At 42.3% G+C, this 22,079-nt stretch overlaps 1 protein-coding gene across 2 annotated transcripts in view; it reads right to left on the bottom strand.

Moving 5' to 3' along the window:
* Nucleotides 1-342: 342 nt before the first annotated feature.
* Nucleotides 343-22,079, bottom strand: part of Hsd17b2 (hydroxysteroid 17-beta dehydrogenase 2) — a 67,298-nt gene continuing 45,561 nt past the window's right edge. For both annotated transcript variants that reach the window (XM_026393004.2, XM_026393005.2), the window contains 2 exons: nt 5,535-5,672; nt 343-1,666 (listed from right to left, as the gene is read on the bottom strand). In XM_026393004.2, coding sequence (XP_026248789.1) covers nt 1,323-1,666; nt 5,535-5,672 — 482 coding nt within the window. In that variant the 3' untranslated portion in view covers nt 343-1,322. The remainder of the gene's footprint in view (nt 1,667-5,534; nt 5,673-22,079) is intronic.

Genomic DNA, 22,079 nt, shown 5'->3' with positions numbered 1-22,079 from the left:
GCTGCAGGAAAGGCTGGAGCTAACAGAGGTGGGCTCCTGGGGTTTAAGGGAAGAGGCCGTCTCCACAGATGCACGCTGTACTCAGTGTGGACGAAACAGCTTTCCCTTGGAAGAAGATGCCATCTAGGACTTTCACAGCTTAAGGGAGAAGCTTCAGAGGACAGGCTGACTCTCTTGTTAGGGCTAATGTAGCTGGTGATCTTAAGTTGAAGCCACTGTTCATTTACCCTCCCAGAACCCCTATGACCTTTAAGCAGGTTACTAAACCAACTGTGCCCGTGCTCTGTAAATGGAATAACAGTCTGAGGACACATGTATTCACAATGTGGTTTACTGGGAAATTTTTATGTCTGCTGTTGAGAACTACTGCTCAGGGGGAAAAAAAGGGTTCATTTCAAAATATCACCACTCATTGACAGTGCACCTGGAGTGGACATGTACAAAGACATTAATGTTGATTTCCTGCTGGTGGATGCAGCATTCATTCTGCACCTCACGGATCAAGGAGTAATTTTAATGTTCAAGCCATATTATTTAAGAAATACATTTTGTAAGGCTGTGGCTGCCATGGATAGTGATTCTTCTAAAGGACTTGGATAAACCTCCTGGAAAAGATTCACCATTGAAGGTGACATTAAGGACATTCTTGGTTCATAGGAGGAGGTCAAAATATCAACATGAACAGGAGTTTGGAAGAAGTTGCTGCCAATGCCCATGGATGACTTCGAACAGTTCAAGAATTCAGTGGCAGAAGAAACTGCAGATGTGAAAAATAGAGAACTAAGATTAGAAAAAGCCTGAAGAGGTGATAGAATTGCCACCATCTCACTGTCTTACGAAACTGCCACCAGCATCCCAACTTCCAGCAGTCACCACCCTGATCAGGCAGTAGCCAGCAACGTGGAGGCAAGACCATCCAAGGCCAGAAAGGACTGTGACTTGCCCAAGGCTCAGGTGATTGGTAATTTTTTTTTAAGCAATAAATATTTCTAACTAAGGTAAGTACTTTTTATACATCAAGCTCTTGCACACATAATAAACTGAGTATGGGGCAAACACAACTTTGACATCCACTGGGAAACCAAAACCCTCGTGTGACTTGCTTTATTGCTGCATTCACTTTACTGAGTGTCTGAAACCCATCCGCAGTTATCTCTGAGGTAGCCTGTATCCGAAACAATCCAGGGCGTGGCAGGTACCAGGTGTTCTCCGCGGGGTTGTTTCTCGCCAACTCCAAGTCCACTAACACACTTGGAGGGCATGGAAAGCAGGAAATGGCTTTAATGGGAAGCGCCCAGTTTTGCTTTCATTCTGCCCTTGTTCTACTTAGGCGTGCTTAGAGCTCTGGGCATGCCCTTTCTTTTGATATTTTGTTTTTTCTCAAAATAATCAAGGAAGCTGGTAGGGAAAAAGAAAGCAATATTGAGAAACAGGGAAGTCAGTTTCCCCGGTGCATAAAAGGCAGAGGGGCTCTGGGCGGAGACAGCGTGCTCCACGTCGCGGATCACCGGGGTGATGTCCGAGGAGGTGTAGATTCCCATCCGACGGAGGAAATCCTTCTGCCGGAGGATGTAGTCCCGGCCGTAGTCCTCCTGCAGCTCTGGGGGCAGGTGGTCCAGGATAACCTTCTCTTTCTGGTTCCAGCTCTCACTTGTGCCCGCTATATCTGGGACACAAGAAGAAAGGGAGGGTCAGGGGCCAGGACCTGGCTGAGCCGGGGAAGCAGCTGCGTGCAGAATTGGCCTCTGTCGGGAAGGACGGGAGGACCCACATGCACAAAAGCCATTCCCAATAGTGCTTCCTGAGGGCGTTCGTTGTTGTTGCTGTTGAATGTATATATTTTAGTCGTAGTGAACTCAATGTCTGTGTTTTATTTTTATGTGGTGCTCAGGAGCGAGCCCAGCGCCTCGCGCGTGCTAGGCGAGCGCTCTGTCCCTGAGCCTCAACCTCAGCCGCTCTGGTTGGCTTTCAACCAACATACAGAGCACTCGGGGTTGGGTTTTTGCCAACTTGATAATCCACAGAATCAGCGACCAGACCAAAAGTAGAACGGGACCCGAGGTCCGTCCTTCAGTCCTCGGTCCCTTCCCAGCGGCTACTGTCCCCACGGACAGGCAGGTTCATTTTGCCTGGGTTTGAACCCTGTATAAATGCAGTCCAGTAGACGGCCACAAGGATGTGTGTCGTTTCTACTTGACGCTCTTACAAAAAACGGCTGACACGAACATTCTAGCACATGTCTTTGGTGACTACTACATATAATATGTCTACAAGATAACATATATCACATATAACCTATTTTATCAGTATACCTGCACCTATGTAGTATACATATATAATTTGTTAAATACAGAAGTAACACCTACTCTAGTTAAAAATATACAACTTAAAATATCATATCTATATCATTTTTAAAATGCAGATGAAATTTAATGTTAATATAACTTAAATGTGGATTTAAGTTTTAACATAAATTACATATGATTAAGTATAAATGTATTTTTAATATAGAGACAATGACAGCTTGTTAGATAAAAATTAAATAATATATATTTACTCTAAAATATATCAGCAATGCCTGCTTATTTTATAATAAGGTGACTAACAGGAAGAGGTCTATATTTTTAAATTGAAAGAAGGACCTGAACCTGGACACTGCACCTGGGGGGATCTGGTTGCTGCTCCTCCATCACATGGTGAGCCAAATACCTGCTCTGGGGCATAGTACTCCTAGCTCCCTCACCTGGAGAATTATGTCAATCAAAACTATGCCTTATGTATTGTATAAAAAAATATAAGATGGGAGTTCAAAGGCTCCCAACAGGAAGAAATGATAACTATTTAAGAAGTTGGAAATGCTAATTACCCTGATTTGCTCATTACACATCATATACACATATTGTATTATCACACTGTACCCCACAAATATGCACAATTGTTATATGCTTATTAAAAAATAAAACATATATAGAAAAGGTGGAAGTACAAATTGGAACAACATTTTAGGAAACAATTTGCCCCATCAAACTGAACCTAGATAAAGTTTTGATCTAGCAGTTGTGATCACTCCTGGGCATATATCACAGGAGAATTCATGTATACCAAAGCCCCAGTTTATGTACCAGAAAGTCCAGAGATGCATTGTCCACAATCTAGAACTGACCCAAATATCTCATCAACAATAGAAAATTTGTTGTGGCATAATCACAGAATATGCAATAAAAACAAATGAGCCACAGCTACACCCCACATAGATGAGGTGTAAAATCACAGTATTGAGTGACAGAAGGATATATGCATATTCATTCTATTCAAAGCTCAAAAACTAGTAAACCAAACTCTGTTGTCTGAGGGTAACTGGGTGGATGTTAATTCTGTAAAGAAAAGCAAACAAATAACCATTAAAAGGTGCAAGAGAGTGGTTACCTCCTGGGTAACCACTTCTGGGTGCTAATGGTCTTTTATTTTTTTTTTATCTTAGCATTAAGTACATGAATGTTCATAATATGGTTAAACTATACATGTTTGTCTGCTTTTTTTCCTATATATGAGATATATTTCCCCATTTAAACAATAAGATCAGCTACACCAGGAATACGTAGTGGGTGAGAAGTGGGTAGCCCATGCCCGATAAGAGCAGATCCCTAGAAATATTAGGTATAATTGTTTTGCTGAATCCCTGAAAGTACAGTTTAACTGCAGGGCTGTTCTCTGGTCCAAATGGAGTCTTACATCTCTGTGCTAGAATTTTTCCTGGGATTATGCACCAAACTTTAAATCGTCCTGCCAGGTGGCAAGACCCAGTCTATCATCTCCCTCCTCCACTAGCTCCAGCTGGCTTCCCTCTCTCTGTAATACCCTTTCCCTCCCAGGCCCATTGTCTGGAACACCTGGTTTCATCATTGACCAACTCCCATTCTCCACCAACTCCCCTCAATTCTCCTCCCTCCCATGGAGTCCCCAAGTTGCAAACCCCTCCCAATGCTTCATCTTCTTTCCACGTCTACCAGCTGCTCCTTCCTCTCAACCTAGATGGCCAATGTCCTTTTCTCTCCACTCTTCCTAGAACAGCCCTCTGGGTGCCTTGAGCAACCCCCATAAGCTGTGAAGTTCCCAGCTGCTAAGTGCTTCAAGCCAAAAGTTCAGTCTTTCTTTTCAGAATTTATCTTTGGGCTAATATTCGAAGCTTTAGGGCTTATTCTTGTTGTGTTAGTGGAGCCTCCTAATATTTGGTCTTTAGTCACAGATACATTTTACATCTTCACTGAAATTACCGATTAAAATTTTGATGACCCAAAAAAGGACTGGGCCTGGGGTGATCTATCTCTGCTCAGAGTTCAGAAGTTCCAGGAGGAGAGAGGTGAGAATGAAAATCTCCAGGAGTCAGGGGAGGCGGATCATTTTCTTTAGGAGGAGAATAACTGTTTTCCAAACACAAATAAGTGGGAGGAATGAAACCATTTTAGCCAATGAGAATGGGGAATTAATAAATGTTACCAACATATCCACTGAGACTTCTATGGGAAAATAAGTTCTAAATCTAAATCAACAAACCCGATAAGAGGTTCATGGGTAACATATTGGAAGAGAGGTTTGGGTGGTGTAGGGAAAATGATCAAAGTTGGTCAAAGTCAGTCAAGAGCAGTTCTTCGCCGTTTTCTCACAGGTCAAACAAAACTCAGCCCCCAGGAAGCAGGTGTGAGTCCTAGGAAGGCCCTGTTCCAAGGGACATCTGGTTTCATACCCGAATGGCCTCTGCTTGCTTATAGCTTTGAGCTAACTCCAGCTGTCCAGGGAAGGAAGCAGAGAAACAACCCTTTGTGAAGGAGCTTGGTACTTGCTTCTCGAGTCTTAGATGAAACCACTCATTCTGAACTCTGGTGGACATGGAGAGCTACAGCATGCTGGCCACATGATAACTCTGCCAAAACCCCTGCACTAAGAGACTTGGCCACCCTGTAACATAGCTTCCAGCAAGCCCTGTCCCTCAGATGACACCAGTTCCTCACTAAAATGCCTGCCTGAGGAGCCTCCAGGCTTCCAGGAAAACTATTTGATGGGTTCCTGAGTCCACTTTCTTGAAGCATTTGAAAAGGTCTTTTAAGTATGAATCTGTATCTCTTGAACTCAGAAATACCTCCCTCAAGGACCTGAGAGCCATTCCTTTGAAATGGAATCACCCAGAAGGCTGAGGCTTCAGCCTCCCAGCCTCTTTGGGAGTATTGAATCCTACCTTCATTCCATTCACAGTGCCCAGCTCTTTGTACTTTACCACTTGTCTGACTCTACTGAGCCCTGCTTTCCACCCGCCTCCATTTTCCCTTCAACACACCCAAATGTCATCTGCACAAATCAGAATGGAGCTTAGCTGTCATTACTACTGAGTAATATATGTTTTCACCACTTTAACTAATACCTGGCTGTGTTTATCTTTGAAACCCCGAGGTGTCAAACTCATGCCCTATCAGGCCCAGAGGACCCTCGGGCTTCCTTCCACATTGAACATCACAGGGTTCTCAGGCTCAGGCACCTACTTGTTCGGAAGCCTCCAGGTTGGATGACAGAGACTTTTACTCCCCACTTGGAAAGCTCTTGTCTCATAACTGATGAGAACATGGTGAGAGCTGCCTTGGATGAGCTGTAAGCTGCCAACTGTTGCATTGGGAACACTCCTGTGGGAATAATGGGAGGAAAAAATCAAATATTATGCTTCTATTCATTCATCCAATAAATATTAAATCAGCACCTAACTGCAGGCCAAGCCTCATCACAGGAATAGTGCTCTTTTATGAAGTCCCACAAGATGGTTCACTCTCTCTCCACCATGTGAGAACACAATGAAAAGACAGTATCTGCAAGCCAGGAAGAGGCCCTCACCAGACCCTGACCATGCTGGCACCTTGATCTCACTTCCAGCATCCAGAACTGTGAGAAATGAATTTCTGTTGTTTATGCCACCCAGCCTATGGTATTTTGATATGGCAGACTGAGCAGACTCATATCCAGGATGGGGAGGAATAAGAGGGATTAGGAAGGGAACAAGGATGCTTCAGGCAGGGGATACACCCATACGCTGCTTTGACTGTGGTGATGGTGTCATGGGTGTAGACACTTAAAAACTTATCAAACTGTACACGTTAAATATGGTCAGTTCAATGTATTCCCATTGCATTGCCCCAATTTAAAAAAGAAAGAGGAAGAGGAGGAGGAAGAGAAGCCACTGTACTTCAAAAGCCCATGGACATCCCAGCAAAAGCTAGAGAGGGTATTTTATTCATCCTCACATAATCAGGACATTTGTGCAATATTCAGAAGCGGAAGGAGGAACTCCATTGTTCCTTGCTTCTATGTTCCCACACCTCCTGGTTCTACCAGTCTTCCCATCCTCCAGTGATTCTTACCAAACCAAATATGGAGTTTGTATGTGTGTGCATGTGTGTTTTCTCCTGACTATAGCATCTTGCAATTGATACTTTTTCCTTGCAGAGTTTCTTGTCCTTCCTCAGTTAGAGATGCTACATCCATAGGAGAAGAGCTTCTTAGTATTGAAGTCTCTTGCCTTAAGTCCTACCTCCATTCAAAAGTTAAATTTTGCAGAATGAATATTTGAATCCCTAAAACACAGCTCATACTCTCGTCTGACATTTATTAAGGCTCACTGGTTAAGGCTGGCCTACATCCTTACCTCATACTCTGCCCTAGGTAGGATGGATGCTTGTTCATATGTAGGCTTTCAGGAGCTCTAGCTAGACACCCAGAAAAAAAAAACTGGATTCAGCATTTGCTCTGTGACTCAGGATTCAAGCAGTGAGAGTACTGCTTCTCATAACGTGTGTGAAACAGGGAATTCACTGAAATTCAATATTGGACAATTAAAGTCTCCTAGAGACTCAAAGCTTCAGGGACATTGAAAAAAAGAAGAAAAAAGAATACTCTGAAGGCAAGCCAATTAGAATGGTGGCAGCAAACTGGTTCATCAGAAAGGGGAGGTATAGCACAAACAGAGAAACACAGTGGACAAATTTGGCATGGAAAAATCCACAGAATAAAAAAGCTCCCGAACTTGAACTAATTTAGAGGCTGCACATCAAACTGGTATTTGAAAAGTGATCTGGGTTTCTCAATTGGCAGATGGAGAGCTGAGGTGGGCGCCATCTTGAGGAGGCCACGCAGCAGCCTGCTGCTGTGGGAACCCAGGAGATCATAGCAAACATTGCATTCTGCCCTGGAAAGGGCCTACTGTGTGGCCTAGGGTGTACTTAGCAGAATGTGAGTGAAACAGTACAGAGAAGATTGTACCCAGGTTTTCCAAGTCAGAGATACAGTAGGAGTGCAATTTGCTTTCCCTTTGAGTCTGGAAGTTCATGTGACCAGCTAAAGAGGGCCAGGAAACAGAACAGGTGGGCATGAATACTCAGGGACTAAGCCTGTGAGTGCCATGTCCATGGAAGCAGGTGTGAGAGACCTGTGGAGGGCTGGCTCCACTGCCCTGAGAGTAGAATTCTTGGGAAGCTCCTGAGATCCACACTCCCAGCAGAGATCAGCATCTGCCTGGCCCAGAGATATGTTGATCTGATCTTTCTTTTTTTTTTTTTTTAAACAATCCTAATTGGCTTCATTTTTAATTTTAAAATCAGGTAACACTTCATTCCATAAAACAGAATCAGTTTTCCTATGAGCCAAGCACTCATCAAAAATAATTTGATGAGTTAACATCAGATTATTTATTTTGCTTGCACAAAATAAGGACAAGGGAACGTCACTATTTCGCCAGTTGAGAATGGCTGTTCTCCCTCCAGTCCAGATTTCTCTTGGAGGACCAGATGTGTCAGCTTGGTTTGATTGACTCCATGTTGTTGTTGTTGTTGCTTTCCCTGGAATATTGTCTCTGTTGAAAAACTGGCTTCACAAAGAAGGTGGCAGCAGGAAAATTTCAGAATCCAAAGCTTAAAAATGAGTCTTGGGCAGTGTGGGGTTATTTTCTGTCTCTGGGAGGGATCATCCCTCCCATTTCTGAGGCCTGGGGACAGAGGCAAAGTCCCCAGCTGCCTATCCAGAAGAGTCACTCTCAGTAGCGTCTGGTGTCCTGACCTGTGCTCGCCCGGGATGACGGTGGGTAAGGAGCAGCAGGTCACAGGGGAACCCTGACCCTCTAGGAGACAGCTCTCCCTGGGCAGACCCCGGGGCTGAGAGTCAGCAGCCAGGGGAGAATCATGTCAATGACTGTCCTTGCTGTGGTCCCTGAGGTCCTGGGGCAGGGATGCAGGAGGCAGCCAGTGTCACAAGACATCCCTGTCCCCAGCCAGGCCAGGTGCCTGGCTAAGCGAGGAGAAAGACGGTGTCCCTCCTCAGGGCCTGACCACTGCGCCTGGTCTCACTTCCTCCCCGGCACTGCCTGGAAGGGGAGAAAGGGACACCCAGGGGAAGGCCGGGAAGTGAGGCCACCGTCACATTCAAATTCAGGGTGTGACAGTTCAGTCTGCCCCCAACAGGCCCCATAATCAGCTCCTCTTCATGGGCCACGTCCCTCCTGAGGGTCATGCCCTACCATTTATAGGCACAAGGACCCAGAAGTTCCAGGGACGTGTCCATGTTTAGGCCCTCGGATCCGGAAGTTCCTCAGACATCCATGTTTAGGCTCCCGGATCCGGATCCAGAAGTTCCAAAGGTGCACGTCCATGTTTAGGCCGTAGCATCCGGAAGTGCCTCAGATGCACGTTCATGTTTAGGTCCCTGGATCCGGAAGTTCCTTAGTTGCACGTCCATACTTAGGCCCCCGGATCCGGAAGTGCCTCAGGTGTCCATGTTTAGGCCCCTTGATCTGATCTTTCCAGAGAAGATACCACCCAGCAACCTCCTCAAGTCCCAGAACTCTGCAGCAGCCCAAGCCTTTTTCCCTGTGCATTAATCTGCTCTGCCCAGACAAAACTCCCTTCAATGGTACTACTTTATGCTGGTGAGAAGGGGAAGCTGAGAGCTATTTCAACCAGCTGCAGTGACCATCCATCCTCATCAACAACTTTGACCACCTCACTGGAGACAATTCTTACATTTTTCATTAAGATTTGTGTGTGTGTGTGTTTGTGTGTGTGTTTTCTTGCTGTGCTGGTTAGTTTGCAGATATATATACATATACATTTTTGTTTCTTTTTCTCATTTTAAATATTTTTTCACAATAGTTATTTTTTCTTGTCTTTTAAGAATGAGGGTTTCTTTAAATTTATTTTGGTTGGGTTTGGTTTTTGTTTCTTTATTTCTCTTTTTCACTTACTCTACTTTATTCTCCCATTAACAGTCAAATCTCTTCCCTCCCTTTGTGTTTTATTCTGTTTAACACCTCCTTCTTCATAACCATCATTTGCTACATCTCTTCTGCATTCTCTCTGTTCACATTTTGACCATTATAAGTTTTCTTTATCTTCCTATCACATTTTCTTTTCTCTCACTGAACAGTATTTTTAGCATCTTTTAAAACTATTTGATTGATAGAACTCCTGCCTCTACCATTCACATTGTTGCAGTTACTAATACTAATACCAATACTGTGGATTGCACAGTTAAAACCTGCTTTAATGCCAAATCTAGTTCATGGTTATTTATTGTTTTGCTGTCCCCAACATTTCTGATTGCGGTAGTTAACGTTGTAGATGTCATAATTGGCACTAGGCATTTATTTTAATTCTGTACATTGGTTGCTGCTATTGTTTGTTTCCCTCTTTTCAGTGAGATGCTGGGAATACACAGGGACACTACAAATTCACAGGGTACAGACTCAACTGCAGAACTAAACTCAGTCAGATACAGCACACCTTGCCACTCACAGATTAACCATACTCAAAGTGAAACTATAATACAGAGCTGAGGATATAGCTCAGTTGGTAGAATGTTTTCCTCACATGCATAAGGCCCTGGGTTCAATTCCCAGCAACAACAAAAAAAAAACAAAAACAAAAAAACTTTAATACAAATAATAGAAGAAACAAAAATTCCAAACTGGTAAAAGTAGGAATGGTTAGCAAAAAACATCAGGTTCCATTTATGAACATGCACTTTTACAACAAAAACAGAGAGAATTAACACAAGGGAAGGGAAGGCTGTGAATACCACTACAATGGGTCTCAATCTAGATCATTCTAGGACATTTTGGCAGGAAAATATTGTGCTAAAAATATCCATTCATAAAAGTAGAAGAGAATTACATCGTAACAGATGCATAAAACCCAACACAGGAATCAAAATATATGAAAAACAAGGTAATACAATGCCTCCTAAATTTCATAATTCACCAGCAACTGACTTCAAAGATATTGAAGTGAATGAAATATCAGATAAAGAATTTAAAAGAATGATTTTCAAATTACCCATAAATTCCAAGAGAACACAGAAAACAACTAAATGAATTAAGGAGATCAGTACAGGGTATAAAGAAATATTTAATAACAGATAAAACTATTGAAAAAGAACCAAACAGAATCCTTGTAGTTGAGATGTATACTAAATCGAATAAAATGCTTAGTTGGAAGTCTCTCTAATAGAGTAGGCCATACTGAAGGCAGAATCACAGAGCTGGAAGACAAAGTATTGAAAATTCAGACAGTATTTTTAAAAAAGTAAAGAAGTAACCATGATAAGAATATATAAGAACTCTGGGACAACATTAAGAGACCAAATTTAAGAATCACTGGAATTAAAGATGGATATGAGATGCATGCTAGTGGCATGACTAATCTCTTCAGGGAAATAAAAACAGAAAACTTTCTAAACCTTGAGAATGAGATGGACATTCAGATACAGGAGATATTCAGACCCCAAATAGGTAATATTGGAAAAAAAAACTCTCATGACACATTATAATTAAAATATCTAACAAAGAGAACAATAATAGAATTTTATTTTTTAAAAAAAAATTCATTGTTGATGGACATTTATTTTATTTATTTGTATGTGGTGCTGAGAATCGAACCCAGTGCCTCACGCATGCTAGGCAAGCGCGCTACCACCGAACCACAACCCCAGCCCCCAATCATAGAATTTTAAGAGACTCAATAGAAAAAAATGTTAGGTCAGGTCATAATTGGAATGGTATGTCCCAAGTCCTAAAAGAAAATAAGTCAACAAGATCACCATATGCATCAAAGCTATCCGTCAGAATTAAAGTAGTAATAAAAACTTTCCAAGATAAGCAAAAAACTAAATAGAATTCAAAAATACTAAGCCAGCACTACATAAAATATATAAAGAAATATTACACAGAGAAGAATCAAAAACAAACCCCAGAGCTCAAAAATGTACAAATCTTAATTAAAGAGTACTTAAGCAAATGAGAAACAGGACCAAATAATAGACAACAAAATACATAGGAATAAATTTAACCAGGGAGGTGAAATATCTCCAGAATGAAAACTATAGAACACTGAAAAAGAAGTTGAAAAAGACACAAGAAAATGGAAAGACCTTCCATGTTGGATAAGCAGAATAAATATTGTTAAAATGGCCAATATTTCAAAAGCAATAAATAGATTAAATGCAATTCCCATCAAAATACCAATGTTCTTCACACAACTGGATAAAATAGTCCTAAAAATCATTTGGCAGAATAAAAGCCCCAGAGAAGCCAAAACAATTCTAAGCCAAAAAAAAAAAAAAAAAAAAAAAAAGCAATGCTGGAGGTATCACAATATCTGACTTCAAGTTATACCACAGAGCTATAGTAACAAAAACTACATAATACTGGCATAAAAACAGACACATAGACCAATGGAAGACACAGAGACAAACCCACATATTTACAGCCACATGTTCCTTGAAAAATAGGTTGAAAACATGCATTGGAGAAAAGACAGGCTTTTTAACAAATGATGCTGGGAAATATAGGTTATCTATATGTAGAAGAATGAACTAGGGCTGCGGCTAGGGCTCAGCAGTAGAGTGCTTGCCTAGCACGTGCAAGGCCCTGGGTTCGATCCTCAGCACCACATAAAAATAAATAATAAAATAAAGGTATTTTAAAAAAAGTTTTTAAAAATAATGAAACTAGACCCTTATCTCTCACCCTGAACAAAATTCTACTCAAAATGGATCAAAGACCTAGGGATTAGATCAGAAACTATGCATCGCCAAGAAGAAAATATTCCAGTGTATAATCACAGGCAACAACTTTCTCAGTAGGGCCCCTAAAGCTCAGGAAATAATTCCAAGAGTTAGTACATGGGATGGCATCAAATTAACAAGTTTCTGCACAGCAAAGGAAACAATTAAGAATGTGAAGAATCTACAGAATGGGAGAAAATCTTTGCTAACTACTCTTCTGACAAAGGATTAATATCCAGAATATATAAACAACTCAAAAACCTTAACACTAAAATAAACAAATAACTGAATGAAGTAAACAGTTTTCAAAAGAAAAAATATATGAAAAATATATATTTATATAAAATATATGAAAAAAATTCAACATTGTTAGGTGTGAGGGAAATGCAAATCAAAACTACACTGAGATTTCATTTCACTCCTGATAGGGTGGCAGTTATCAAGAATACAAATAGTAATAAATGCTGAATAGGATGTGGAGAAAAAGACTTTTACACTATTCAGATTGTACACTTGAACAACTACTATGAAAATCAGTATATCAGTAAATCAGTTCTATTCCTCAAAAGTTTAGGAAGAGAAACTCCACACGACCCAGTTATACCACTCCTCAGTATTTATCCTAAAGAACTGAAGTAAGTTCCAGGTTTTTTAAAGCATGCCAATAATCCCAGCATCTCAGAAGTCTGAGGCAGGGGATTGTAAGTATGAGGTCAACCTCAGCAACTTAGCAAGACCCTGTCTCAAAATAAAAAGTAAAAAGAACTGAGGATGTGGCTCAGTGGTAAAGCACCCCTGAGTTCAATCCTCACTACCAAAATAATTAAAAATAAAAATCAGCGTACTATAGAGGCACATGCATACCCATGTGTATAGCAGCACAATTCACAATAGCCAAGCCATGGAACCAGCGTAGGTGTCTGTCAATGGGTGAATAGATAATGAGAATGAGATCTATATGCACAATGAAGTTTATCCAGCCATAAGATAAAAGTTCTCTGCAGGAAAAATGGGTGGAACTTGAAAACATTATGCTAAGGAAAATAAGTCAAACACAGGAAATCACAGGTCATATATTTTCTCTCATATGCAGGAGCTAAAGAAGAAAAAGGAAAAGAAAGATAGGAGTGAATCTCAGGAAAATCAAAGGGAGATCAGTAGAGGAAAGTGACCAGAGGGAGAAAGGAAGAGAATAAAAGGGGAAATACTAGGGAATTATATTGGCCAAATTGTATTTTTATATTGTGTGTATGCCTGAATATATAACAATGAGTCTCAGCATTATGTACAACTATAATGCACCAATAAAAAAAAATGGGGAAAAAACTGAGATCCTATCTACCCATAGAGGGAGCAGGAATCTCAAGGACATGGTGCATTGCTTAGGTCTATTTTTTAAAGGTAATCTGAGTGGGGACATTGATCATTTCCAGGTACTTAACAAAACCGTATCTTAAATTGGGGATTGAGGTTCAATTGTGTGAAAGTCACACAGCATAATAATAAATAACATGGAACTATAAAATTATATGGAACCATACATAAACACATATCATACATACACATACATGTAGAAGTAAAACTGGGTAAATGTGAAGAAAATTGGTGAATTTTAGCAATACCAATATGCTAATAATATCATACTATAATTGGGGGCATTGGGATATGATATGTAAAGGATACACAAGATCTCTCTTATTCTTGTCAGCTTCAGGCAAATCTACATTGAACTCAATAAAACTTTCCATTCAAAAAAAGAAAAAGTGCATTAAAGTGCAGATACTGTGCTAGTAATGTTTCCATCACTACAAGAATACACCTGAGAAAGTCAACTTAAAGAAGAAAGACTTATTTGGGCTCACATTCCTGAAGGTTCAGTCCGTGGTCACTTGGCTGAATCGCTATGGGTTTGTGGTGAGGCGGAGCATCGTGGCAGAGAGGGTGTAATGGAGAACAGCTGCTCACCTCATGGCAGCCAGGAAGCAGAGGAAGAAAGAAGAAGTGGCTGGGGAGAAGACACACCCTTCCAGGGCACACCCCAGGGACCTATTTGCTCCAGTAGCCCACCTCCTACGGTTTCCATCACCTCCCAATGATGCCTCAGCTCTGATCCCATCAATAAGGTCACAGCCCTCATTATCCAATCACCTCCCCAAAGCCCCACCTCTGACAGTTGCTGCATGGGGGGCCAAGCTCTCAACACATGAGCCTTCGGGGTACATTTCAGATCCAAACCAAAACAGAGAGCCAGCCTCGTTCATGTCAAATGCCACCATTATTCTTACATTATTATGAATGCTTTAGTCTGATCACAGAACTTCCTTTTGGGGCATGGGTCATCTTGATAAGAAGGATATCCATCAATGGTTCTGTCCGGCTCATCTAGAAAGAGACGCTGACCAGTCATAATACCCCATTGCCTAGCCACAGAAATTGAGTCTATCAAAGGAGAAGAGGTGTTTTCAGAGAAGGGTCAGAGGAGTTCTGGAAGGAAGGGGGAACTTGACTCTGGAGCAGTGGACTCCTTGGCTCATATGATAGCAAAGAATTTCAGCATGAGCCAAATAGAGACATAGAAGTTTATTTAGGAAAGTAGGTACACTTTCAAGGAAGAATGTGGGCCATCTCAAGAGGAGCAGACACACTTTGGGGGTCCTGGCTTTTCTTTTAAAGGACACTTGGTGAGAGGTGGGTATGGGAAGGGTATGATATCAGCCTGGCGGTCTCAAGATGGTTTATGTTGTCTGATCAATTGCAGGATCCTAGGTTGGTGTGGTCTTCATTACCTGATCAACAGATAATGCTGGCAATTCTATGTTTCTCTTTGCTTAATCTACTTGTTGGGAGGTTCATTAACAGTTTCCATGGAGATTTACAGATTGACCAGGAATTTGAGGCTGATAGGTCTGGGAGAGAGACTGGCATAGGAAGTGAGATGCCTAGAAAAGTATGTAGAACTTATGAAGAAAAAAATGTATTTCCTTGTCCTTCCTGTGTCTCTTTTCTACCTGTACTTTCTGATCTCTTCTATCCTACCTCAGCTTGGGGTGGGCACATGACCCACAGTGAGCCAGGGTCCTTTGGGAAGAACTGATATGTATGATGGAGAAAAGATGGTTGGAATATTTTTTCCTGGCTTCTTCAGTACATTATCACACCATCTTTGGAGGAAGACTGGTTCTTAGGGGGGCTGCTTTTGCTACGGGAGAAGGTAAGCTGAGAAAACAAGGGAGGAGGGGTCAGAGATGGGGGGAAATTGTGATGACTTCATCCTGAAGCGTGGTCTCAGCCAAACGGTAAGCTAGTACCTTCTTCTTCCAGTTTTGGTTTAAGCTAATTTGAGGTTTGATCCTGTCACTTGCAAATGAAGAGCCCCAAGGCTTAACTGATGTAATTTAAATAGAACATCTGGCATCAAAAGGCTCTCCTTAAACTGGTTCCCTTCCAGCCACACAGATAACCATCTGATTTTTATTTAGGTGATTTTTAGTTTACAAAATCTTTGCATCAGAAAATCTAATCACTTCCTTCTATTATTGGCAAGAGAAACCAAAGACATTGCATTATTATTGAATTGTGGAGTAACCACAGTCTAGGGGATTGATCTGTGTTTTCACTGCTTGGCGAGTTTACAGGTGACAGAGGTTGCCCAGCCAGGAGGCAGGCAAGCAGATCAGGATTCTAGAGCCAACACTGCCTGGGTTCAAATCACAGCTCTGGCATTAGCCACCTGTTCTCAGGAAAGTGGCCTTGTTGTTTACGTGACTCTGCCATTTAATCTGCAAATTAAGAATAATGATGATACAGGCATCAGAGGGTTGTTGAGAAGTTTCAATAAATTAATAGGTCGGGAGAGTGCCTGGCGGAAAGTGGGCCCCATGTCAGGGCTTCCCATTGTTCGTGCTACTCTGTCCCTCACAATCGAACCTTGACAGCCCAGGCTCTGTGTGCCCAGGGTTTCTTAGCAGGACAGGCGCCCTTGCTCCAGCGTCTCTGGGATCACATGCTGTGTGGGTGGTTAAGACCCACCTCAACCTGAGTCACCATCTGCATTTAAAACCCCAAACCCAGTCCAAGCATGGGCTGGAAATTTAGTCCTCGGTTCCACAGTGTTGGGAGACTGGGGCCTGATGAGAGCCCACTGGGCCAGGACACTGAGCCATCATGTCGGGAGGGGTTTGTCACAGAAGAAAGTGTGTAAACCCCCCCCCCACTCCCTCCCTCTCTCTCCTTCTTTTGCCCTTTTACCTCCTGCCAAAGAAGGCACTTGCTGGATGCCAGCCCCTCAGTCTTAGACTTTCCAGCCTGTGGGACCACAAGCCAATGAGTTTCTGTTCATTATGAATCATCTAGTCTCAGGTATTCAGTTACATCAGCACAAGAGGGACAGTGAGTCTGACATGTGGAGAATGATGAGAGTACGTTACATCCCACAGTGTCATCTAAAAAAATCACGTTTTGGACCAAACATTCAAGACCTATTTATCTATTGTACTATATTGAACCCTGTGAAATTGCCATTAGACCTCTTAATCACAAAAAATGGCCTATTGTAGGGTCCAACCCCACAGACCCAAGTTCATGGGTGCTGTCATTGATGCCAAAGATCCCTGATGGCCTAAGATGAAATGAACACAAGTGTACCAGCCCCAACAGCCCAGGACCAGATGGATTTTCAGCCAAGTTCTACAAGACTTTCAAAGACGAATTAACTCCTCAAAGTATTCCATGAAGTAGAAAGGGAGGAAATCCTTCCAAACTCATTCTATGAGGCTAATATCACCCTAATACAAAAACCAGACAAAGACACATCAAGGAAAACTTCAGACCAATATCCCTGATGAACATAGATGCTAAAATTCCCAATAAAATTCTGGCAAATGACATGTAAAAATATATTTAAAAGATAGTGCACCACAATCAAGGGGAGTTCATCCTAGGGATACAGGGTTGGTTCAATTTACAGAAATCAATAAATGTAATTCATCATGTTAATAGACTTAAAAACAAGAATCATGATCATCTCAATAGATACAGGAAAAGCATGTGACAAAATACAGCACACCTTCATGTTCAAAAAACCAGAAAAACTAGGGATAGTAGGAACATACCTCAACATTGTAAAAGCTATATATGCTAAACCCAAGGCCAGCATCATTCTAAATGGAGAAAAACTGAAAGCCTTCCCACCTAAAACTGGAACAATACAAGGATGTCCTCTTTTACCACTTCTATTCAACATCATGCTTGAAACTCTAGCCAGAGCAATTAGACAAAAGAAAGAAATTAAAGGGAATCAAATAGGTAAAGAAGAACTCAAACTATCACTATTTGCTGATGACATAATTATTTATCTAACGAAAAAGAAAATTCCACCAGAAAGCTTCTAGAACTAATAAATGAATTCAGCAAAGTAGCAGGATATAAAATCAACACCCATAAATCAAATTCATTCTTATACATCAGCAATGAATCCACTGAAAGACAAATTAGGAAAACTACTCCATCCACAAATAAAGAAAACTGGGAATCGACCTAACAAAAGAGGTGAAAGATCTCTACAATAAAAACTACAGAACACTAATGAAAGAAATTGAAGAAAACCTCAGAAGATGGAAATGTCTCCCATGCTCCTGGATAGGCAGAATTAATATTGTCAAAATGGCCATACTCCCAAAAGCATTATACAGATTTAATGCAATTCCTATTAAAATCCCAATGACATTATTCATAAAAATAGAAAAAGCAGTCATGAAATTTATTTGGAAAAATAAGAGATCCAGAATAGCTAAAGCAACCCTTAGCAAGAAAAGTAAAGCAGGAGGCATCACAATACCAGGCCTTAAAGTATACTACAGAGCTATAGTAACAAAAGCAGCTGGTATTGGCACCAAAATAGACTTGTTTCATTTTAATTTTTACTTAACTGTCGGAATATGGGATCTACCCCCTGAACAGAATTTCAAGCATACGATAGGATTAACAAAAGGCACAATGTCATTCAGGAGAGCAGCAGAACCGGCTCATCTTGCGTTACTGAAGCACTTTGAGAGAACTGCTATTGGTGAACAGAATAGCCCTTATTATGAATCGAAGGCTTGCATTCCCCCCAAATTCATATGTTGAAGCCCTAGCCCTAGTGTAGCTGTATTCCCCTAGTGTAGCTGTATTCGCCCTAGTGTAGCTGTATTCGCCCTAGTGTAGCTGTATTTGCCCTAGTGTAGCTGTATTCAAAGATGGGGCCTCCAAGAGAGTCATATAGGTTAAATGAGATCAGGATGGGGGGCTAATCGGATAGGTTAGTGTCCTTTTAAGAACCAGAGATATTCACGTGCTCTCTCTCTCTCTCTCTTTCTCGCTCTCGCTCTCTCTCTCTCTCACTAGCTGTGTGACAATGAATTTCCCTGGTCTTTTATCTCCCTACCTATTAAATAGGGGTCAAGACCCCTCCCTAAGATCTGGAATGAGACCTGGAAGACAGAACACAGGTATGCCTCATTTTAGTGTGTGTGTGTATACTCCTTTCTCTCCATCCTCCTTCCCTGCCTCCTTGCACACACACACACACACACACACACACACACACACACACACACACCAAGGAAAGACCACATGAGGACAGAGAGAGAAAACAGTCATTTACAAACCAGGAAGGGTATCCTCACCAGAAACCCACACCTTGATCCATGGCTTCCAGCCTTCAAAACTGTGAGAAAGCAGTTTTCTGTTGTTGCAGCCACTCAACCTAAGGTGTCTCATTATGGCAGCCCAAGCAGACAAATTCATCTGTCAACAGCAGGACTTGTTTTAACCAGCCGCCTACAGCCCTTCCGAGACCTAGTTGGCAGACCTGCTGTCCTGACTCCCTGTGCGACCACTAATGTCATCCCCCTCACCTTTTCTGCCTCTAGGAGCACTCAGTGAATTAGTTCCTTGACCCCGTGTTCCCTGCCTGGAGAGTGAATAAATCCAGAATTCACTTTGTTGACCACATGAGTGGTCTTTGTCCTTCCTTTACATTGTGGTATGTTATCACTAGGATAAAAATAGGGCACCTGAAGTTACCATTTAGGAACTTACAAAAGACTTGAGATGCTCTCTCTTTCCCGGAGAATGGATTCAAAGCCAGTCTTTGGCTCCCTTGGTGTAGCACAAACCAAAGTTAGCAATGTTCCCTGAAGTTCTACCAGCCGAAGGTCTTGATGTCAGCTGAGATTTCACAGGACCTTAGAAACTCCACAGACCCACAATAAGTAGCACCTCCATAGTGATCCCTCTTTTTACAACAGGAAGCTAAGAGAAAGGGCTTTGCAAGACAATACCCAATCAACACAGCAGGGGGCAGAAATCTTTCAGCCCTTCAGCCCCAGGCTGTATCCATCAAGAAAGGGGACCGAGGTGCTGAGCCCGTGGTGCTCAGGAGAACACCATAAGGGCTTTCAAGCAGCTTCTGCCTCCTTCAAGGTCAAGTAGACAACTCAAGGCAACAAAGTTTGCTCTGCATGGCACTTTTCCAAGCTGAAGAATACAAACCAGTTCCATAACCTAAGGAGAGGCAGGTCTGCGAATTTCTATTAGGCTCGAGGAGCAGAAACTTAAAATTGCATCTGGTGGTTTCCTTATAACATGACAGTCTCTGGGACTTTGACCAGCTGCTGAGTATCACAAAGTTAGGACCTTGTCACTCAAAGTGTGAGTGAGAGCCTCTTGCAGCAGCAGTATCTAGGAATCGATAGGAAACCCTCTGGTCCCACTTTAAACTGTGGAGTCAGAAATTCTTGGGGCCCAGAAACTTTTATTGTGGTAAAATTCACCACTTTAATTCTCAGGTATACAATTCAGTAAGCAAATTAGTGGCATTTGATACATTCAGAATTGTGCAGCCATCACCTCTATCCATCAAGAATATCTTCACCACCTCCAAAGGAAACCAGATACTTATTACTACCTACTAAACAGTCACTGCACTGGGAAACACCAATTCTGCTTTCTGTCTCTATGGGTGTGCCTGCTCTGGATATTTCATATAAAGGGAATCATACAGTAGGTGGCCTTGTGTGTGGTTTCTTTCACTCAGCGTCATGTTTTTTAAGGTCCATCCATACCATAGCACGAATCAGTATTTCACTCCTTTTTGAGGCTGAATAATATTCCACTGCATGGGTACACCATGTTTTATTTATCCAATGATTCACTGGATGTTCGGGTTGTTTTACCCTTGGCTATTATGAGTAATGCTGCTCCGCAGAGCCCTTCCTGTTCATCTGTTTTCTGTTCTCTTGGGTATACACCTAGGGGTTGCATTGATGGGCCACACGGTCCTTCTGTCTACCTTACTGAAGATCTGTCAGATGCTTTCCACAGCAGCTGCACCTGCAGAGTTTGAGGGTTCCAGTGTCTGCACGTCCTCACCAGACTGTGTTGTTTTCTGTTTTGTTGCGTATAGCCATCTTAGTGGGCACGTTAGTTTACTGTGGCTTTCAATTCCAGACATTGTGTTTGTAGAAGCCCTCTTGGTGATTCTCATGCAGCTAAAGCTTAAAAGAGTGGCCCACAGATGAGTAGCATTAACATCACTCAGACACCAGCACAGAAATGCAGAGTCTTGGGCTCCTCCCAGAACAACTCGGTCAGATTCTACATTTTGGCAGGTGAGTCCCTCAAACATTTGTATGTTTGAGAAGCACTGATGTAGGAGATAGCCCTAAACCGCCAACCCTTCCCAATCATCATCTAAATAGAACAGAGTTAGGGATTTTTTTTTTTTATGCCCCTGCGTGTCTGATAGGGTCTTCTTTGGTGGCCTGGAAAAGCGGGAAGGACGTAGAACTTGGGGCAAAACAGAGACACCCAGTTTCACACCCTGACTCCATCACCTTCCCGCTATTTGAATCTGGGCTAGCAGAGTTCCGACATGAAAAATCAATCTCTGCATCCTGCAGGTGTTAGAAGTGCGCGACTTTAGACATGTAAACGCCTAACACATCCCACCGTGGACAGCATGGAAGCGCCACTCAGCCTTGCTCTACCCACTGCCCACTGCCCCACAGCCCTGGACAGTGTCGGGGAGGTAAGCCTCAGTCTTGGCGTGCTCAGTCAGGAAGCAGTTGGAGTCCAGCTGACTGATTTTCCAAAAGATTCCCTTGAGGCAGCAAACTGGAAAGAAGTCTAGGAATGACCGCATGGTCAACCTTAGGCTGAGTTAGATTAAGCCTTGAACTCTACGGTATCCCTTGAATATATGGTCTTGTAAGGATATCCAAGGCTGCTTCGTTTGGTGTAAGGTGATTTTAAATCAGCTCGAGATGGTGGGCAATGATTACTACAACTGAGAGGTCCCTTTCATAGGGTGGAGATACGATGGGATGTGGTTTGTCCCCCAGAGGTGCATGTGCTAGAAGCTTGGTCCCCAGTGTGTGGGTGTTGAAGTGGTGAAACCGGGACTAGTGAAAGGCAGTTAGGAAACTGGGGGTGCCGCAGTCTGGCTGGGCACAAAATCACGAGCCACTCAAGCAGGAACAAACTTTTTTTCCAAAACTTCCGCGAACACCACGCACACGGCCTTCTGCCGGGCCACACCACACCAACCGGAAAATCCCTCCTACGGAAATCCCTCCTACCGAACTTCCCCAACCAATGGGAACTCTCCGGGAGTCCCCGCCCCAGAGCTCCAAAGTAGCAGGCCAGGCGGACAGCAGGGGTCTAATATCCAATTGAATGCACATCTTAACATAATCATTATCATCTCAAAGGCTTGCTGGAGTCACCTTTCAACCAAAAATGCCACGAGTCATTCCTAACCCTGGCCCCATGATGTTTGGACCTTTCAGTCACCAAAATGAACTGTATATATAAAGTACCTAGCTTAGGTTCTGTGTTATAACACCAACAGACTGAGATGGGTACTTTCAATATTTCACTGGCTGTGTTCAGGCTTCAGAGCCTGCAATGCATTTAAACCAACAGCTGAGACCATAGGTTCTCAGCTG

The sequence above is a fragment of the Urocitellus parryii genome, chromosome 15 (assembly GCF_045843805.1).
Source record: "Urocitellus parryii isolate mUroPar1 chromosome 15, mUroPar1.hap1, whole genome shotgun sequence".
NCBI classification, from domain to species: domain Eukaryota; kingdom Metazoa; phylum Chordata; class Mammalia; order Rodentia; family Sciuridae; genus Urocitellus; species Urocitellus parryii.
Note: the sequence above shows the minus strand (reverse complement) of the source record. Positions and strands in the feature narration are given on the sequence as shown.